Below are 17,331 nucleotides of genomic sequence, written 5' to 3'. Positions count from 1 at the left end.
CACACTCTGTTTCCTCCTCATGACATCAAACGCCTCTCTAACACACACACATTCATGCAGGCACATCCTGGGTCTGAGCAGAAGAGCAGGATGAACTGTAGAATCAGTTTAGGGATTATTGGCTTCACCCAGGTGGCAGAACCCACCCCTGCTGAGGGCTGTCCATCAAATGACTGAGGGAATCTCACTAAACCTATCAGGAACACGGGTCATATTTCACAGAAAAAAGTATATATATATATATATATATATATATATATATAAATGTTATATATTCATTATTATATTATATTATATTATAATGTTATGTTATGTTATGTTATGTTATGTTATGTAATTTATATGCAGTGGCTTTGCCGACCAATGGCTGACAGATGGATTGTTCAGGAAACCTATTTGCAGTTCTGGCACAGTTTTTCAGATTACAAATTTCAGATTACAAACCTCTTTCAAAACAATAAAATAAAATATATGGTGTTTTTGTTTTTTTTTGTTTTTTTTCGTTTTTATGATAATTAAGCACAAACCCTCCTAATTCTCATTATTTTAATGCAATAAGTAATGTAAAAAGAAAAAAAATATATATATATTATTAAAATATAAAAAATAAATTATTTTACTAATTATTTTATGCATATTTATACATCATAGTTTTAGTTGTACTGCGTTTTATTTATGCTAATTAAAAAAAAATACAAAAAAACATTTTCAGCAATAAAAATCAACTGAAATTGTAATGGAAAAGAAAAGAAAAGAACAGAAAAAGTAAAGTGCCCAGGCTCATTCGAGAAGGAAACATAAAAATGCCTTATCATACAAGACAGAGGGTCAGGGCCCACTAAGGCTTAAAAGTAGTTAAATTAATAAATTATTATTAATATATTAAAATAATCGAACTCTAATCTAAAATAAAATACTTAAAAACACATGAAATCATATTTCCTTTTATTTCCTCTTTTATTTGCTATAATTAAAGAAGAAAATATCTTAATATTTTAATGTTAGGCTTCATTAAAGGTAATGTCTTAGCTCAAATGGGGCGAGAGAGAGGCTCCTTTAAATATTATATTGGACATCTAGGGGCCTTCGAGTCAGAAAGTTTGAAAACCACTGAATTAAGCTTCAATTTCTTTATTTTTTCCCCTTTTTTATATTTATGTATGTATGTATGTATGTATGTGAAATGTGAGCTGAACATTCATGCAGAGATCCTCGTGGGTAACTAGTGACCTGGCAGAGCTCTTACACCCACACTGATGGGGCTGACTGGGCTTTGAGCACCTGGGTGTTTGTTGCGTGTGTGTGGGTGCTGGTCGTGGAGCTGTAGGGACTTGCCCCGAGAGAAATGTTTATCCTACACCTCCTACTCTCAAGTGTGTGTTATTCTCTATCTTGACAGCAGTACTTAATGTGTGACTAAACAGAACACGTGTTGATCAATGTCCTCTGAAATCATCCTGCCCCAGAACACTCCTTAAAGACTTACTACACATTGTTCACAAGTTTAAACACCTCAGGGCAAGAACCTAAATGAAGAGAGATTTTCTGAAGAAAATGTTAGTAGCTCTTACCTGTACAAAACTCACAGCCAAGATGCTAGAAGAATACGAATGTGAGGTAACTAGGGTGGCCACTAAGTGGTTGCTTAATAAGACATATGATTTTGAAGAATTATAAATGTCTGTTACACAAACTGATTGGGACACAGTGAAGTTTAATATGTATGGTTAGAGGTTTGTTCAAATCTCACATGAGCAGTGATAATGACGGTGCTTTGCTCTGCACGGTTAGTAACTGTAAACTGCAGATTGTGTTTCTGTGTTTAATGTGTTGCGTTTTTATGTCAGGCTCAAGGAAATTGAGATGAATGAGTATGATGCCACCACGTACAAGCGTTTCTCAGGAGCGGTCAGACGACAGGTCCAGTCGCTCCGCATCATTCTGGAAAGTCTGCAGGTGAACGCCTCTTGTAGTCCCCCACTTCAGCAGTGTTCAGTCCAGCGATTCCCAAACATTTTCATGCTAGTAATCACAGTAGTCAGCAGTAAAGACTTTTATATTGAAAGAGACTAAAACAGGACTGTAAACAAGGAGGTTATTTTTACTTTCAGCAACAGCTTGTAAGACGCTGCCAACAAATGCAGTGAGCAGCGCTGTCATCGGAAGTCATCCTTAACAGATGAAAGGACAGTCTGACAAAGATATCGCTTTCCTCCACGGACATTCAAACTAATGTTTTATTGTGAATATGAGATTGAGCTGAAGAATGAATGCAGTATCAGATGCAGGTAATCACACTCGCTCAGTCCATCTCTCTCACATAATACTCTGCATAATACAGTGAGCTTTTAATACAGTGATACAATAAGCTTTCAATGAAGCAACTCAACGTTCCTTCGTTACTAGTAGGAGTGCAATGGATCGTAGATGATCCGTGATCCGTACGGACCAGACCCCACGGTTCGGCACGCATGTGATTTGCGGATTAACTGTTAAATTTAACAATTATAGAGTTAAAGTTCATCGTTTATATGTGTTTTGTCTTGCCAATTTACCCATTCAAACAATTTTCAAGCAAAAGAGAACATGCGCGCTGTTTTCTATTGCTGTCGCACACATCCGAAGCAAGCACACGCAGAGAGAGAGAGGCACGATTCACACAGATTGATTCCTCTTTCACTCACTTTGAACAGAAACATAAACACAAAGTTATATTAAAATACCCGTTTTGGCAAGTATTCTGGTAAACACAGTCGGTTCTGTCTTAAGTGAACCGAAACAGCTGAGAAAGAAAGCGGATGTGTGTCAGTATATTAGGTACGTGCATTTGGTCTTAAAGAGACACAGCCTATTAAATGCCTGCTTCTGTCTGCTATATTTAACTTATGCAGTGAAAAGCACTATTGTGTTATTTTACAATTATTACATTTCTGCACCTGAATACTAGTGTTACTGACTTTATTAGTAACTTTATTTTGTATTCATCCATGCATGTAATTTGTGTAATTGTTCTTGCTTTATTATTGACTTTATTAGTAACTTTATGTTTTATTCATCTATGCTTGTAATTTGTGTAATTGTTCTTGTTTTATTACTGACATTATTAGTTCAGCTAGTAGTTTTTGCTCTGGTATAGAAGCACTTAAAGTAAGCTTTCAGTAATAAATGAAAAGCAAACTTTTTGTTTTTGCTGATCCGAAAAAGTATCCGATCCGTGACTCAAAATCCGTAATATGGTTCGAACCGTGAGTTTTGTGATCCGTTGCACCACTAGTTACTAGTTCTAAAGTGACGTTTTCAAATTAGTAACGGAGGCTTGAGCTCAGCTGTTCAACTGTTTGAATCCGTGGCGGAAGGAAGTAGTTCTGCACAAAAGAGGGTTTTTAATGACACTCTGTTGTTGTTTCTTATGTTTCTTCTGCCGTCTTACACTTCTGCCGTCTAGCTGTTGTATAAACGCAATATCACACTCGTAGCTGTGCGATATGGCTGTTTCTTGCGGAAGTTATGTATTAAAGGGAAAACAAGATCAACAAATCATTCTTCATAATATAAGTAGGGTGATAAAAAAAACAAAAACAACAACATTTGACTCCTTATGCATGCATAACTGGTGCAGTGCAGTAACGACGTGATTTGCAGCTGTTGCACTTTTCATAATGTCATTAGCATTTTATTTTAAAAATGGAGAGCTTCCTTGTGCTAAGTAGGCCTGACCTCTACTAAAGATTTTTCTAGTCAACTAGTCGCACGTTATATTAATATTATATAATAATATACGTTAATATATTATATAATAATTGTCACGAATCCTGTCCATGGACTTCCGTTCATTCACCACCAGAGGTCACCCTTTCCATTACATTGACTCTCGCACAACACAAACTGTTGCATAGCACCCCGGACTACATATCCCATCATTCATTGCACTGATTACACACTGCACTGATTGCACACAGCTGTTTCATATCACTCACTCACTATATAACACCCACTCAAACAACCATTTTAAATGCAGAGCACAAATTCCAAGTATGGGTCACCATACTTGGCCACATGTCACTTCGCTTTCACTATATATATATATATATGAGTATTCGTGAAAGCTCTAGTACACACACTCTTATGCACACATAAAGACACTTCTGTGCACACATGAAGACACACGCAACCACACAAATGGTTTTCCTTTAGCTTTTCAGCCAACTCATGAGAGTCAAGACATCCTGTTACTCCAAAAGAACATGCGCTGTTATTATTATTAGGCGCCCTGTTCTCCGATTGGTCCATCGATATGGACCCAGGCGGCTGTCATTCTGTATGGAAGGATGTCCGGTAGCACGTCTGATCTTTTTTGTTTGGGTGTGGGTGGACAGAGCGCTGGAACATGGGTGGAGTTTCTCAGAAAATGCTGATTGAAGACCAGCTGGTTGCCTCGTCCACGTTGTACAAAGCAAGCGGCGGCGGCCCGATCTGATCTGAGATCTGTGTGCACGCTGAGCTGAGTGCTCGTTTGGATTCCCTGTGCTGTGTGAACAGAGCGCCGGCTCCAGCCGCTGGGAGGATCAGGTTCCTCTTTGGCAGCCCGTGTGAGGAGCTCTGCTCAAAGACACATGTGTTTATGTAAAAACATGGTGACAAGGATTATCTCTGTCTGTCTTTCACAGTCCGCTCCTCTAAATCAGCACTATCTCCTTTCACATACGATAGTGCTGTAAAGAGAGCTGGCAGCCACACGGGCCTGTGTGTGGTCCAGATGATCGCACTGGCATCGCTCTGCACAGGTTCTGTTCTGAGAAGAACTTAACCTCCACCTTACCCTGAGCCTCTGTTCACCGCTTGGGCCTTTTCCGGATAGTAATTTGGCCACTGCCTGTTCATTTGCTCCTGTAAAGGTGCTGACACATACACTAACAGTCAGAGGTTAGAAACATATACTCATTCTGTATTATTATTATTATTTTCAACATCTTGGAATAATAGTAGAATTTTCAACCAACTTTGTGAGGTGCATCTTGGGATGCTTTTTAAACACTGTTGATGTTTACGTGTATGCTAGACACTTAGTAACTGCTCTTCCTTTTCTATTCAGTTTCCAACTACAACAATTATTTTTGGGTGCACAAAAATATTTATTTTTCTGTGCACTATTTTTCCAAAAATAAATAAATTAATACATATTTCTGAAATTTTTTTTAAAATTTATTTATTATTATTGTTACTTTTTTCAAACAACAAAGAAACAAAGAAACAAATTTTATGAGAGGAAAAAAATCATATGCAGGTACAATTTGCATTTTTTAAGATCACAAGAAACATAAATTTAGTCAAGTTTTCTAAACTTTTGAATGTTATATGGTGAACAGAGGAACAGAAAAACAAAAACAACAACAGCTCCTTCATCTTCAAAGGAATGTATAGGAGAGCTGTAAAAAGAGAGCAAAACCACACATTTGGAGCCATGCCTTTACTCTGTAATCACTGCTCATCATAGCATATGTTTTTCCACAGCTGACTCTCCCAAACATTCACACACCTACCTGACAGATAAGTGTTAGCAGCAGGTTGTGCAGTAGTGTGTGGTATGTAGCAAATTAGCTCAAAAGGGAAATATATATAAATAATTACAGTTAATTATGATTAATTACAATTATTTATATCAGCTGCCAGTAGTAACTGTAGCAGAATTAAATTGCCATCAACCAATCTGTTCGTCCAGCGAACATTCAGTGTAAGTTCATATCAACTCTAGGAAAGGATATTTCCGTGGCCACAGAAAATACTTTCATACAGTATTAATGCATTACAGCATGTAGTAAGGATCAAAATCGAAAATCGACATTAATTTGCAAAGCAGAATCAGAAACTCGTGTAATTTGTGCACAAGAGTTTTATTAACTAAACACTAACAAACTAGTCTAACAAACAAACAATCCCTCATACAGGAGAAAGGGCAAATGAGACTTGATGGATGAAACCATCAGGAAAACCAGAGAATGAAGCTATGAAAAGAGTCAGTTAACCACCTGAGTAAAACCATCAGCGCCGTTTTAGAACAGGGTCTACAGCTTATACTAAACCTACATGGGCGGAACTGTGCGTGAGCCTTTTAAGGTCTGAGAAGATTCACGCCTCTCAGGATGGGCTTGTCCAATGAGAAAGGCTGAAATTCCAAGCGGGAGGTTGGAAATACTGGGGAGGTTTATGACCCTTTGTGTGAGAGCATGGTCATTTGCATATGAAACTCGATTGGGTGTTGATGCAAAATTACTAAAGATTCTTAGAACACTAATATATTGCCTATGTACCAACATATAATATACACTCTCGTTTAGATCATCAGAAGACAAATTCAAAGAGACCAAACATGGTATCGGTGGGGTTATATTAACTAGTGATCTATCATAACACACACACAAAACAGTATACAATTCAAAAGACAATATACAAGAAAAGTAATGGTATACACAATGTCCTGAGGAGATGTGTGTTTATTCACAGAAAGGTTTTTCTATGAATTAATTAGAGAAGAGTCCATTTTTATGGGCATTGTGTGTCTTTCCTAAGGGTAAATGAATTGTGAGTTTTTCTGCCCGCATTCCTTTGGGCAATAAAACCAGTGATATCAGCATTGGTTGCCATGGAACCAGAGGCCTGTTCTGCCTTTCTGAGGTGTTAGATGCATTTTGGGGGAAGGGTCCATAGACCCTCATAGTTGGTTTGTTGACTGAGGGGTGTTACAGAGTATTTGTTAAATATAACTAAAAAAATTGTGTGTCTGATTGGTCCAGATGCAACAGGTATATGCACTCATTAATACTCTGAGACCACATGCTGTTATATTAGTTTGAGGACTTCTACTAATGGTGTTTACAAAGGCGAACATCACTATATTGCATATACTTAAGAGTTGGGTATTTTTCAAAACGTTTCAAAATATAACCAAAAAAATTATAATTTGTTTTAGTTGAGATTACAAGAAGGGATGCATAATATCACTACCATATTTGCAGATTTTGAGAAGCTAATTGTGCATGCTCATTTCCACTATTTTTACATTTAGATTGTAACAGATTGATTTCAGATTGAAGTTTTCGTTTTATTTTTATTTATTTTGACAAAATAGTTTCAGATCATTTTAATATGACAATATGATTTTAATATAACATGAAAATATTTATGTCAAACTGGGGTTTGCGAACCCCTGGAGGTTCTGAGGAAACTGCAGGAGGTTAGTGAATTGAGGTTAAGAAATGTTATAAATTAATTAAATCATAAAAATATGAAACTGAAAAAAACAATCAATCAATATAAAACACTTACTAGTTTATTTATTTACCTGATGCTGGTTAATGTTGTTGTTGTTGAATTATTATATATTAACTTAAAATCTCAAGTGAATATTTTAGGTCAAAAGGGTTGGGCTGACAAAAAAGTTTGGGAATATGTGTCATACATAAAAGCCTTGATGTGCTGTGTTTGTTTGTGGGCAGGTTATGTTGTAACACAGTCAGTTCTGTCATCATTCAGATCTGAAGTCAGTGTAAGTGAGGGCAGCATTTGTGTGGAAATGGAGCATTAGAGTTCCTTCTCACACAGACTTGAGATGTGACACAGAATAAAGAAGATGATCTCATCCATTCAGTCAGTTCCTGGAGTGCCCTCAGCCTCTGTGCTGTTTCTTCAGCCCATGACTCTTTATTACTTCACACTTCTGACTGAAACTTTTGCAAGAGCATATGTGGTGCTTTCCTTATTACCTGGATAATAATAATGGGTGTATGGCGTGTGTATGTCTGTGAATGTGTCTGAATCTGTGTGTGCTTACATGCCTGTGTTTGTACGTGCTTGTGTGTGTGTGTGTGTGTGAGGGATGAGTAGTGACGTGTTGGTTCATTGTTCTTCATGGAGATCTGACATACTCGCTCATATAATGAGAGCCACATGTGGAAGTGCTTCTATGGGTGTTTGTTGATATTTGGATCCATGTTTGAAGCCGAGGAGGTCAAGGACCCGCTGGGGGTCATGGTCATGACTGAGATTTGCATTTTAGCTCACAACTGAGTTTGAAAAATTCAATTATTTTGTATATTACTTACAATAACGCTCCATTTGTCAACACTGGTTGCCTACATTAGTTAATGAAAAATACTTATTTCTAAAGCTTCTAGTAATCTTAGGTAATGTTAATTTCAACATTGACTAATATATTAATAAAAATAAAAAATTGTATTTATTAAATAAATTAAATAGCTGTATTTTTATTAACTCATTTGTACATAGGTTAATAAGTACTAATGTTAGTTAATGCATTACTAATGGGACCTTATTGTAAAGTCTGACAGATTGTTCTGCCTTTTTATACTTCACTGTTGTACTAATTATTTTATTACAGAACTTGTATTATTTGTTGTTAATTATTTTGATTTCATATGTAGAGCTAGTGTTGAACCTCACTAAACATTTTTTGATATATAGCAAGAACACTATTTGAATGAGCTTTTTTCTAGTAGTAGTAAAATATGTAAATGGTGTTTATGTTTCAGGCTAAAGGGAAGGAGAGGCACTAGTAATCATGAATGGCAGTTTAGCAGACTGTCACAGCAAGAAGATCACATAATATTTAGAGTTTCCCATAAGCCCTCATTTAAAATCTGCTTTCTGAATTGATTGTAATAACCTTCAGTATATTATGTGGCTCCTGCATAATCCATTAAAAACCTCACTGCCCATAAAGCCTTTCAGAAGAGGAGTCTGGGCAAACAAAATGCTGCAATTAAAGCAACCACATAGTAACTGTATTAAACGATTTTCCTAATTATATATTTGTCTGGTCATTCGAGTCTGGAAGTGTGGATGACTTATGTGTTTTCCTCTGGTCTGGCTGCAGTAGGGGTCTCCTCAGCAGAAGCCGAAGCGTTTATGTCTGCTAGCGGATGTTTCTGGCAGCATGTATCGCTTTAATGGCGTGGATGGCCGTCTGGAGCGCTTCATGGAGGCCGTGTGTATGGTGATGGAGGCCCTTGAGAACTATGAGCACAAGTTTAAGGTGAGATTTGACAAACAGTAATCGGCATTTTTCTGACTTAAGAGAAAAAATCCATCCAAGATGGTGGACAAAGTGATCGCAAGTGGTTATACATGTACACTACTGTTCAAAAGTTTGGGGTCAGTATGATTTTGGGTTACACTTTATTTCGATAGTCCACTTTAGACATTCTACTAACTATAAGTAACTTTGTAACTACATGTCAACTACATGTCAACTAATTCTCATTAATTTGCAACTACATGTCTACTAACTCTCAGAGTAGACTGTTAGGGTAGGTTTAGGGTTAGTAGAATAAGTTGACAAAGAAAGTGTTAGAAGATATTAAGCAGACAGTCTACTAATACTCTACTAACTGCTAGTTGACATGTAGTTGCAAAGTTACTTACTGTTAATAGAATGTCTAAAGTGGACTATCAAAATAAAGTGTTACCTGATTTGGTGATGTTTTTGAAAGAAAGGTTTAATACTCACCAAGGTTGCATTTAATTGATACAATAAAAACAGAAATATTATGATTTACAATAACTTTTCTATTTGACTAAATTTTAAAATGTAACTCATTCCTGTAATTCAAAGCTGAATTTTCATCATAATTACTCCAGTCTTCAGTGTCACATGATCCTTCAGAAATCATTCTAATATGCTGATTTTATTGCCCCCAAGAAACATTTCTTATTATTAATGTTGAAAACATTTGTGCTGTGTAATATTTTTTAACAAACCGTGATAGATTTTATTCATGATTCTTTGATTAATAGTTCAAATTTGTATTTATTTGAAATAGAAATCTTGTAACTTTATAAATGTCTTTACTGTCACGTTTGATCCAATTAATGCATTGCTAAAAAATTAAGAAATGCAAAAAAATCATTATAAAAAAAATCTGTATTTTATTCAGTATTAATGCATGTGATTTATTTTGTGCTTTTTGGAGTTGCTATTAGCTTTGCAACATCCCTGCCAAAAAAAACAAAACAAAAAAAAATCTGGTCTGGTTTACTGATATGTTTTTCTAAAATGACTGAATTTTAGTCACTTTTCAGCTAGCTAGGTTGGGGGACCAGTTTAAACTAAAATTAGTTTACCAGCTTAGTCATTTATGGTTCCATTTGAATGAAGATGCTGCCTTAGAAGACCAGACTATTTAGACAGCAAGGTGTCTCACAAGATTTTGGGACAGAGCTTTCATTTGAAATAAATTCACACCAGTGCTCAGGGAATCTAATTTTGATGGCCATCTCATCTTAAGTTGCCCACAGAGTTTAAATATAGTCACAAGACGTTGATCTATCGCAATCTTCTCACCACAAACGCAATAAAAATAGTGAAATCTGTTTACAATAAACCTTCTCCAGGCAACACACCATGGAAACAGCCCTTCTGTTGACGTCCTTAAACAGTGAAAGTCTTGGGCCGATCTGATGAGTAATAGGGATGTCCCCACCACACATGCTGACACACTGTTATGGAGATCGCCATGGCAATAAGGATGATGTAAGGTATCGGCTGCCATGGAGACAGTCGTGGTGGTTTAGGTTTATTATTGGTAAGTAGCTCTCTCAGTCTCTCTCTTTCACGTGATGTTCCTCTTTTTCCTGCCTGCATCTCTCCGTCTCTGTCCGTCTGAGCTGCTGGCAGATGCTCTGGAGGCAGTGAATCACGGCTCTTGTTGGGAGCTGCTCGCCGATTTGTAGTGCCTGCACAAAAGATGATCTGTTATCTCCATCCCGGGGAGTTTTGGGGAGGAAGACAGCGGAAGATATGCAGCTGCGGCTGTCAATGGCTCACATTATCCCGCTCTGCTCTAATGCCCATCAACACTTTCAATGTGTGTGGTCAGATCTGAGGCGGGATGATATAAAAATAGATCATGTGTAATATTTATAAAACAGCTGGATCCGGTGCAGTAATTTGACTACCAACAGCATTGAAACATCTCAATCACAGGGCAGTGCATTGCTCGCATATCAATATTGCTTAAATATATAATATAAATTTTTGACCATGATAAACGAGCCAGTAGTGATGATTTTTAAGACACTTATTTTCCATTAGGTTTACTGAAAACAAATGCAAGTAGTGCAGTTGGAATAAAATAGCATTAAGACAGAGAGGTTGTGATAGTGTCTCTGATTTAGATCTCAATAGCAAAGAGCTGGTAAGTTCAGTTCATTTCTGTGAATCAGTTCTTTAGAATTGGCTGTATCAACAAACATTTATTATTATCAGGGTTGAAAACCGTTGTGCTGCTTAACATTTTGGTGGATACCGTGATACATGTTAAAATATATATTTTTAATAAATAAACGCTTGCTGACCCCAAAATTTTTAACAGTAGTGTATATATTTTAGCTATATTGCCCAGCCCTAGTCAGAACTCAGTTACTGTAGAGTGTAATAGATGGTGACAAAGATGAACGACATGACAGTGATATGTGAGATGGTAAGTATGTTCGTGTGTGTGTGGGCCGCCAGACTTTATGGCCCCACGTTAGCTGTCAAACGGCTCATCCAGCTGGCCTGTCATATATCTGTTTCTCTGTGACACTTACATAATCTGCATTACATAAAAGTGCATCTGATAACTCATCCACCTGTGATCTAAAGGCAGGTGCATTCTTCTCTTTTGTCCTTTGACCCGCTCAGCACTGCAGGTTATACATTACTCTGTGTTCCCTTAGTTTAGTAGCCAAACCTTTGACAATCAACATAGAGTCTGGTCCACACTGATGCTTTTTCTGGCCGAGAACCTTCCAAATACAGTAGACCGTTTAAAACCAGTCCACTCTGATTCCCAGATACTGTGTAAAGTTAACCAGTCAGATCTGATCTAGGAATTTCAATCAACTTCTGCAACCTTGCTGTACAGTATACATCAGTGGGCAGGTTGCTTGAGGCTGAGACTACTGTCCCCTTGATACGACTAGCCAAACGTTTGCTGAAAACATATTGACGTAATGGAATTTTATGTATTTCAGATTGTCAGTGCCATCAACTGCTGCATTGTTGGCAAAGACACTCGCTCACTGTTGAGCTGGACAAAAGATTATTATGAAACTTCCCATTTTGATTGACCGTTCATGAGTGTAACTCATAACATCAACTCTCTGAGTCTGCCATCCACATTGTGTTATGTAATTATAACTCATTTACATCAGCATCACATCACAAGAGTTTTGTGACTTGGAAGTAAATGCTAATCTTTATTATCTATGGAAAAACTTATCTACACACATTTTCTAAAACGTCTGTGTTTTGTGTATCATGGATTCCAGACAGAAACTGCCGTGCAGTTATTTGAAAAAGTTTTATCCAATATTGTGGTATGTGTCTTTTTGTTTTGTTTTGCATCATTGACACATCTCAGATAACCACAATGACAAAAATACCCTAAGGTACACTAATAATAATCGTTTCCTGAAGAGTGTGTATTTCCTGCATGGGGCATATCATTGTTTGTCTGCTTGTTATGTTCTTTGCAGCGTGGACTAACCCTTCTCCTTCTTCCTGTTTTTTTTCCACTGTAGTATGATATTATGGGGCACTCTGGAGATGGGTTTGACATAGAACTGGTCAGATGTGACAAAGTGCCCATGAACAACAAGGAGAGGCAGAAGGTTTTGAAGGTACAGTAATGCTTCTGTAATGCAGGGGTGACCTTATTTCCCGTTTTTGTTTTTAAATCTCTGCTCTTATGAATTCACTTGTGCTGACGTAGTAGCCAGCGTTTCTCCTAGAATTCCTCCTATTGTCTTATGTGACCACATCAGGAAGAAAGTCAAGCATAAATTCTCAGACATGAGACTGCAGGGATGGTCTCTGGGATTCACTGACGCACGACTGCAGCCAGATTGGGGCCTTCAAAACGGAAACAATCTCATTTCTTCCCAAAGCAAAGTTCTACTAGTAATATTTCAGTCCCTGATTCCAGCGATCACTGCAAAAACATAATTGAAACCATTGGCAAACTCATATTTTTACACTTGGCTCTGCCAAGATGACGGCCAAGTGAACTGACTTGCCTTAAAGCCACAAGCACTCGAGATTGTAGACGATGCATAAACTACGATGGAAACACATTGACAGAATACATTTTTTTTGCACATCAAAAAGTCATGTGACTGCTTTAACAGATCATAACATATAGCATAACTGTACTAATCAGCTGACCAATCTCATTGCAAAGCATCTGAAATGTTGGTTTAGTCATTCTGAAAAGCCTGGGCCAAAATCCGTCGCCAAGATGATTTGGTAAATAATTGCATCCCAGAACTGTTTTACACAAATCTGTTCCCAAAGATCATGAATCCGCCTCTGAATGCACAGTAACTTTGAGTTTATTGCGTTTCGTCTGCGTGCTCTTGAGGCACAAGTAATTATGTACAAAAAAAAGTCGCAGTGGCTTCTCCGATTGCAGCAACTTCCTTTTTTCTTACTGATATTTGCTGCCAGTTTACCAGATAGTAAAGATTTTGTTCTCTTGAACTCGCTGGATGGAAACGGAGGTTTATTCACAGATGTTTTATGTGATGTGCTAATTTCACACATAAGTTTAATTCACAACTTTGGATGGAAACAACTAATGAAAGAGTGCAATAGTAGAGTAAAGCCCAAAGTATACTTCAGTTTTGACATTAACGAAACTAGCGTATAAGCCAAATACATAATCGTTCAATGTATACTCCTTTTGATAACATTTAACATTTTGAGAGACAGGCGGTCGACACATGTGCTCTAGAAATGTTCATCCTTGTGTCGCGATTTCTCTCCAGAATTGTGAGAGGTGATGATTTGTAATCTTTTAAACCTTCATGTTTTGTTTTGGCCATTTTGACCCAAAGAAGGTCAACAAATTAGTGCAAAAAATTAGTTCAAAGTGCTTGTGTGAGTTGAGCATCCATTGTACACAACGTTAGCAAGATCAGGTAACCCGCAGGTCAATGCCTTCGCCATCTTCATCGGTTCCCTAGGAGACCAGGAGGACAGGTTAATGTCCCCCAGCAGGTTGCGTGTTAAACGTTAGCGTGCTTGGTTAAAGGTTAAGCTTGGATTAGAATCGGCCATTGGCATTTCAGCAGAACTGTCGTGCAGTGAAAGTTGGTTTCTAAAGTTCACTCAAAAAAACAAGGTCCATTTCAGTGCTAATTGCAGTCTTAAATGTTTAGGGCGGCACTATAAAGCATAATGAGTTTGAAATGTAATTAGCATTCCCTTTCTGTCATCACTTTGCTGTGGCCTGTGTGATTTGTAAGTCCTTTCTCCAATAAAAGACGAAAGTCTATAGGCTCATGTACAGCTCTTTTTGGTGCATTGTTCATGTTATTTGGTGGATTTTGTGGGTCTTGACTCACAGAGGGCACATAAGGAGAGCTTGAAGGCATGCGGAAGGCGCCACCGTGGTGGTCAGACATGTCCCATATAGACTGTCTTTTCATGGCCTCCGTGATTTAAAGAGCAATCCTCTCTGAACATGTGCCTTCTTTTTAAAGGGACTAAATGACAGTAATGAATGATTACTGAGGAGGGAGGAGCGGCACTTTGCTTTCAGCCCCTCTTAACCAACAGGCTTTTCCCAAGACCCCGTATCTTATCAAAGCCCCACTGTGAATGACAGCCATTGTCCCTCCTATGGAGGAATAGGAACTGGGGAGGAAAAGCTCATTTGCATTGCTAATGTTTGATGTGGGGGCTCTTTTCTCTCTCTCCGACATCCAGGCTCCAGAGGACTCTGCCGGCCGATCTTTTGTTGCCATTGACACCAAGCAGATCCCTCAAATCCTTCAGCAGATTTTCACATCCACCATGCTGTCCAGTGCCTGAGAGAACTCCAGTTGGGCAAATTGCATCGAACTTGCTACGCCACTGATGACACACAGTGATCTCTGCGTCTAGGTGTAACAGGTCAAATCTCATGATAAAAACCAGGGTTACATTTCACTGGAAAATCAAAAGAAAGAAAGAAAAAAGTAATTATACTTTTTTATTTTTCTCCCTGAATTTTCATTATCATTCTTTCTTTTATGTAATGTAATAAAATACAGATGAATATGTCATAAAATTGTTTTATTGTACCGACATTCTTTAAAGTTCGGAATGAATTAGAATTCCCATTCAGATTAAATGGAATTACAAAAAGCTCAAAAGTAATGTCCATAAAAACAGTAAAAAATAAAAAGTAAAACATTACTGATGTTTATGTATGCTGATTTAAAAAATAATAATATTAATTGTATTACAATATAGATTTTTAATACAATATAAAAGTTCGAAATGACAGTAACGAGAATTTAAATTGGAAATAAATGGAATTACAAAAAAAAGTCAAATTTCCATAAAACAGTAAAAATACAACTGACATTCATGTATGCTAATTAAAAAAAAACAATGTATGCTCATTTAAAAATACAATATTTTAATACAATAAAAAATCTGAATGACATCAATCAGAAGCCCCATTGTGAAAAAACTGAAAGTAAAATATTCATAAAAAAAAAAAAGTAAAAAGTGGTGAGAATTTGGGGAATGTGTTTATTTGTTGTTAAAATAATAATCATAATTTTAAAAAATCTAAACTTAAATATTTCTAAAAAATGTTGTGACCTGGACATACAAAAACAAGGCCAGAGACCTGTGTGCCCTCTGTACGCCTTCAGTCTCAAGGGGCACGGTTTTGTGAATGGACTATACTACACACAAATTCATAGTAATTCTCTGATGTATCAGGACTGTCTATAATATCTGCATAAAGAACATAAAGTGTTATGGAAATTATTACTAGATGATATTTTAATTTTGACAGTTAACATATTATATGAGCTATTAACAATCACTCATATGCCTAAACGTCTATCCAGGCTATGTTAAGACTGTTTTATCAGGTGAGTGCATTGATTTGATTGTGTGTTTAATAGTGCTGGGTGATATAGTCAAATAGATATTGATGCAGTTTGACTATATTGAGTATATCTCAAAATGTACTTTGCTCGGAAATTGTTTAAAAGAATAGATTAAAAATATTTAACGTTGGAACTAAATTGGAACTCAAGGTAAATACATTCATTTAATATGCAATTTACATTATTATAATGATGTACTACAAAATAATAATGTAAAATATGTACAAATTATTATTCACAACATTCACAAAGTTGCTTGATTAAATACCACTAAAACATCCTTGGGAATATTGTAAGTATCAAATATATATTTATTGCCCAGCTCTAGTGGTTAAGAGTGTATTATTAGAACATGAGGCGTGTCTGAGTGTAACCTGTTTTGTTTTCAAGAGCCCTATGTTGTGTAAGAGTTGGCACTCTTTCGTCAAGTTTGTTGGGATTTTCCCAGTGTCCTCTAAACACATCATTGTAAAGTGCACACATCCTGTAGCTTATGGAGACTGAGGAGAAAGAGAGAGTCAGCCGCACACCACTGCCGCCCCATCACCCGAGACTTCCTCGTAAATCTCTTTCTGTCCTGAGAAACCAGAACCTCAAGTGCAATTCCACATCGCATTCCTCAGCCGTCCCGTTACACACTCATCACTCTTTAATCAAATGAGCGCAAATGAAAATGTATTTGTGATCTCTGACAGGTCTGACACAGAGCTGTGCGAAACTCTGAAGGAAAAACAACGGCTCACAGAAATAGCAGGTCAAAAGAACAGATAAAGTTTGCATTTTCAGCACACAAAGATGAGGGTATTTTTACTGTAGAAATGTATAGTCTTCTGTGCATCCTGTGTTTATGAGTCAACATTTTTTTCTTGGACTTACTGTCCTGACTTCTGCTCTGCCCATGTTAGCAGTGTTGAGTGTGGAATGTCGTCCACCTGACTGCATGTGCTTGTTCACTGCTTGCGCAAACTCCTCTGAGATGCATGATTTCCAAGTGCTCCATCTATGTCAAGTTTTTTTCCTTCCTGTCCGCTGGACCCGTTGACGCCCGGCCTGCCACCCTGCCCCTCACACTGAGCTGAGGAATCCAGCCCCTGGCTCCAGTTACGCCACACTCCCGAGATGTTGCCGAGGAGAAAGTGGGGCTGTAATTTATAGAATCTGGCCAGTGTGATAAGTTGAACTTTGGAGAGCCAGCAGGTAGCAGGAATGTTCTACTGCATGTTTCTACTGAAAACACTGACGATCTCTTCCAGAACGTACTGAGCTGCCTACTTAAACTCACAGTATACTTCAGTTTTGACACAAATGGTTGGCGTATACGTAGAGTCGAACAGTCTTTCAAAATATACACTCTTTGATAGCGTGCACAAACACAGGCGGTCA

The 17,331-nt window shown here is 37.4% G+C and overlaps 1 protein-coding gene across 1 annotated transcript in view; it reads left to right on the top strand.

Moving 5' to 3' along the window:
- The window catches only part of LOC107670890 (von Willebrand factor A domain-containing protein 8-like), a 32,943-nt gene extending 24,375 nt beyond the window's left edge, over positions 1-8,568 (top strand). Inside the window, exon 8 of the mRNA XM_016463690.1 lies at positions 8,547-8,568. Coding sequence (XP_016319176.1) covers positions 8,547-8,551 — 5 coding nt within the window. The 3' untranslated portion in view covers positions 8,552-8,568. The remainder of the gene's footprint in view (positions 1-8,546) is intronic.
- Positions 8,569-17,331: the final 8,763 nt, after the last annotated feature.

The sequence above is a fragment of the Sinocyclocheilus anshuiensis genome, unplaced genomic scaffold (assembly GCF_001515605.1).
Source record: "Sinocyclocheilus anshuiensis isolate Anshui unplaced genomic scaffold, SAMN03320099.WGS_v1.1 scaffold1366, whole genome shotgun sequence".
NCBI classification, from domain to species: domain Eukaryota; kingdom Metazoa; phylum Chordata; class Actinopteri; order Cypriniformes; family Cyprinidae; genus Sinocyclocheilus; species Sinocyclocheilus anshuiensis.
The sequence above is the reverse complement of the archived record's forward strand: the minus strand, read 5'-3'. Positions and strand labels throughout refer to the sequence as shown.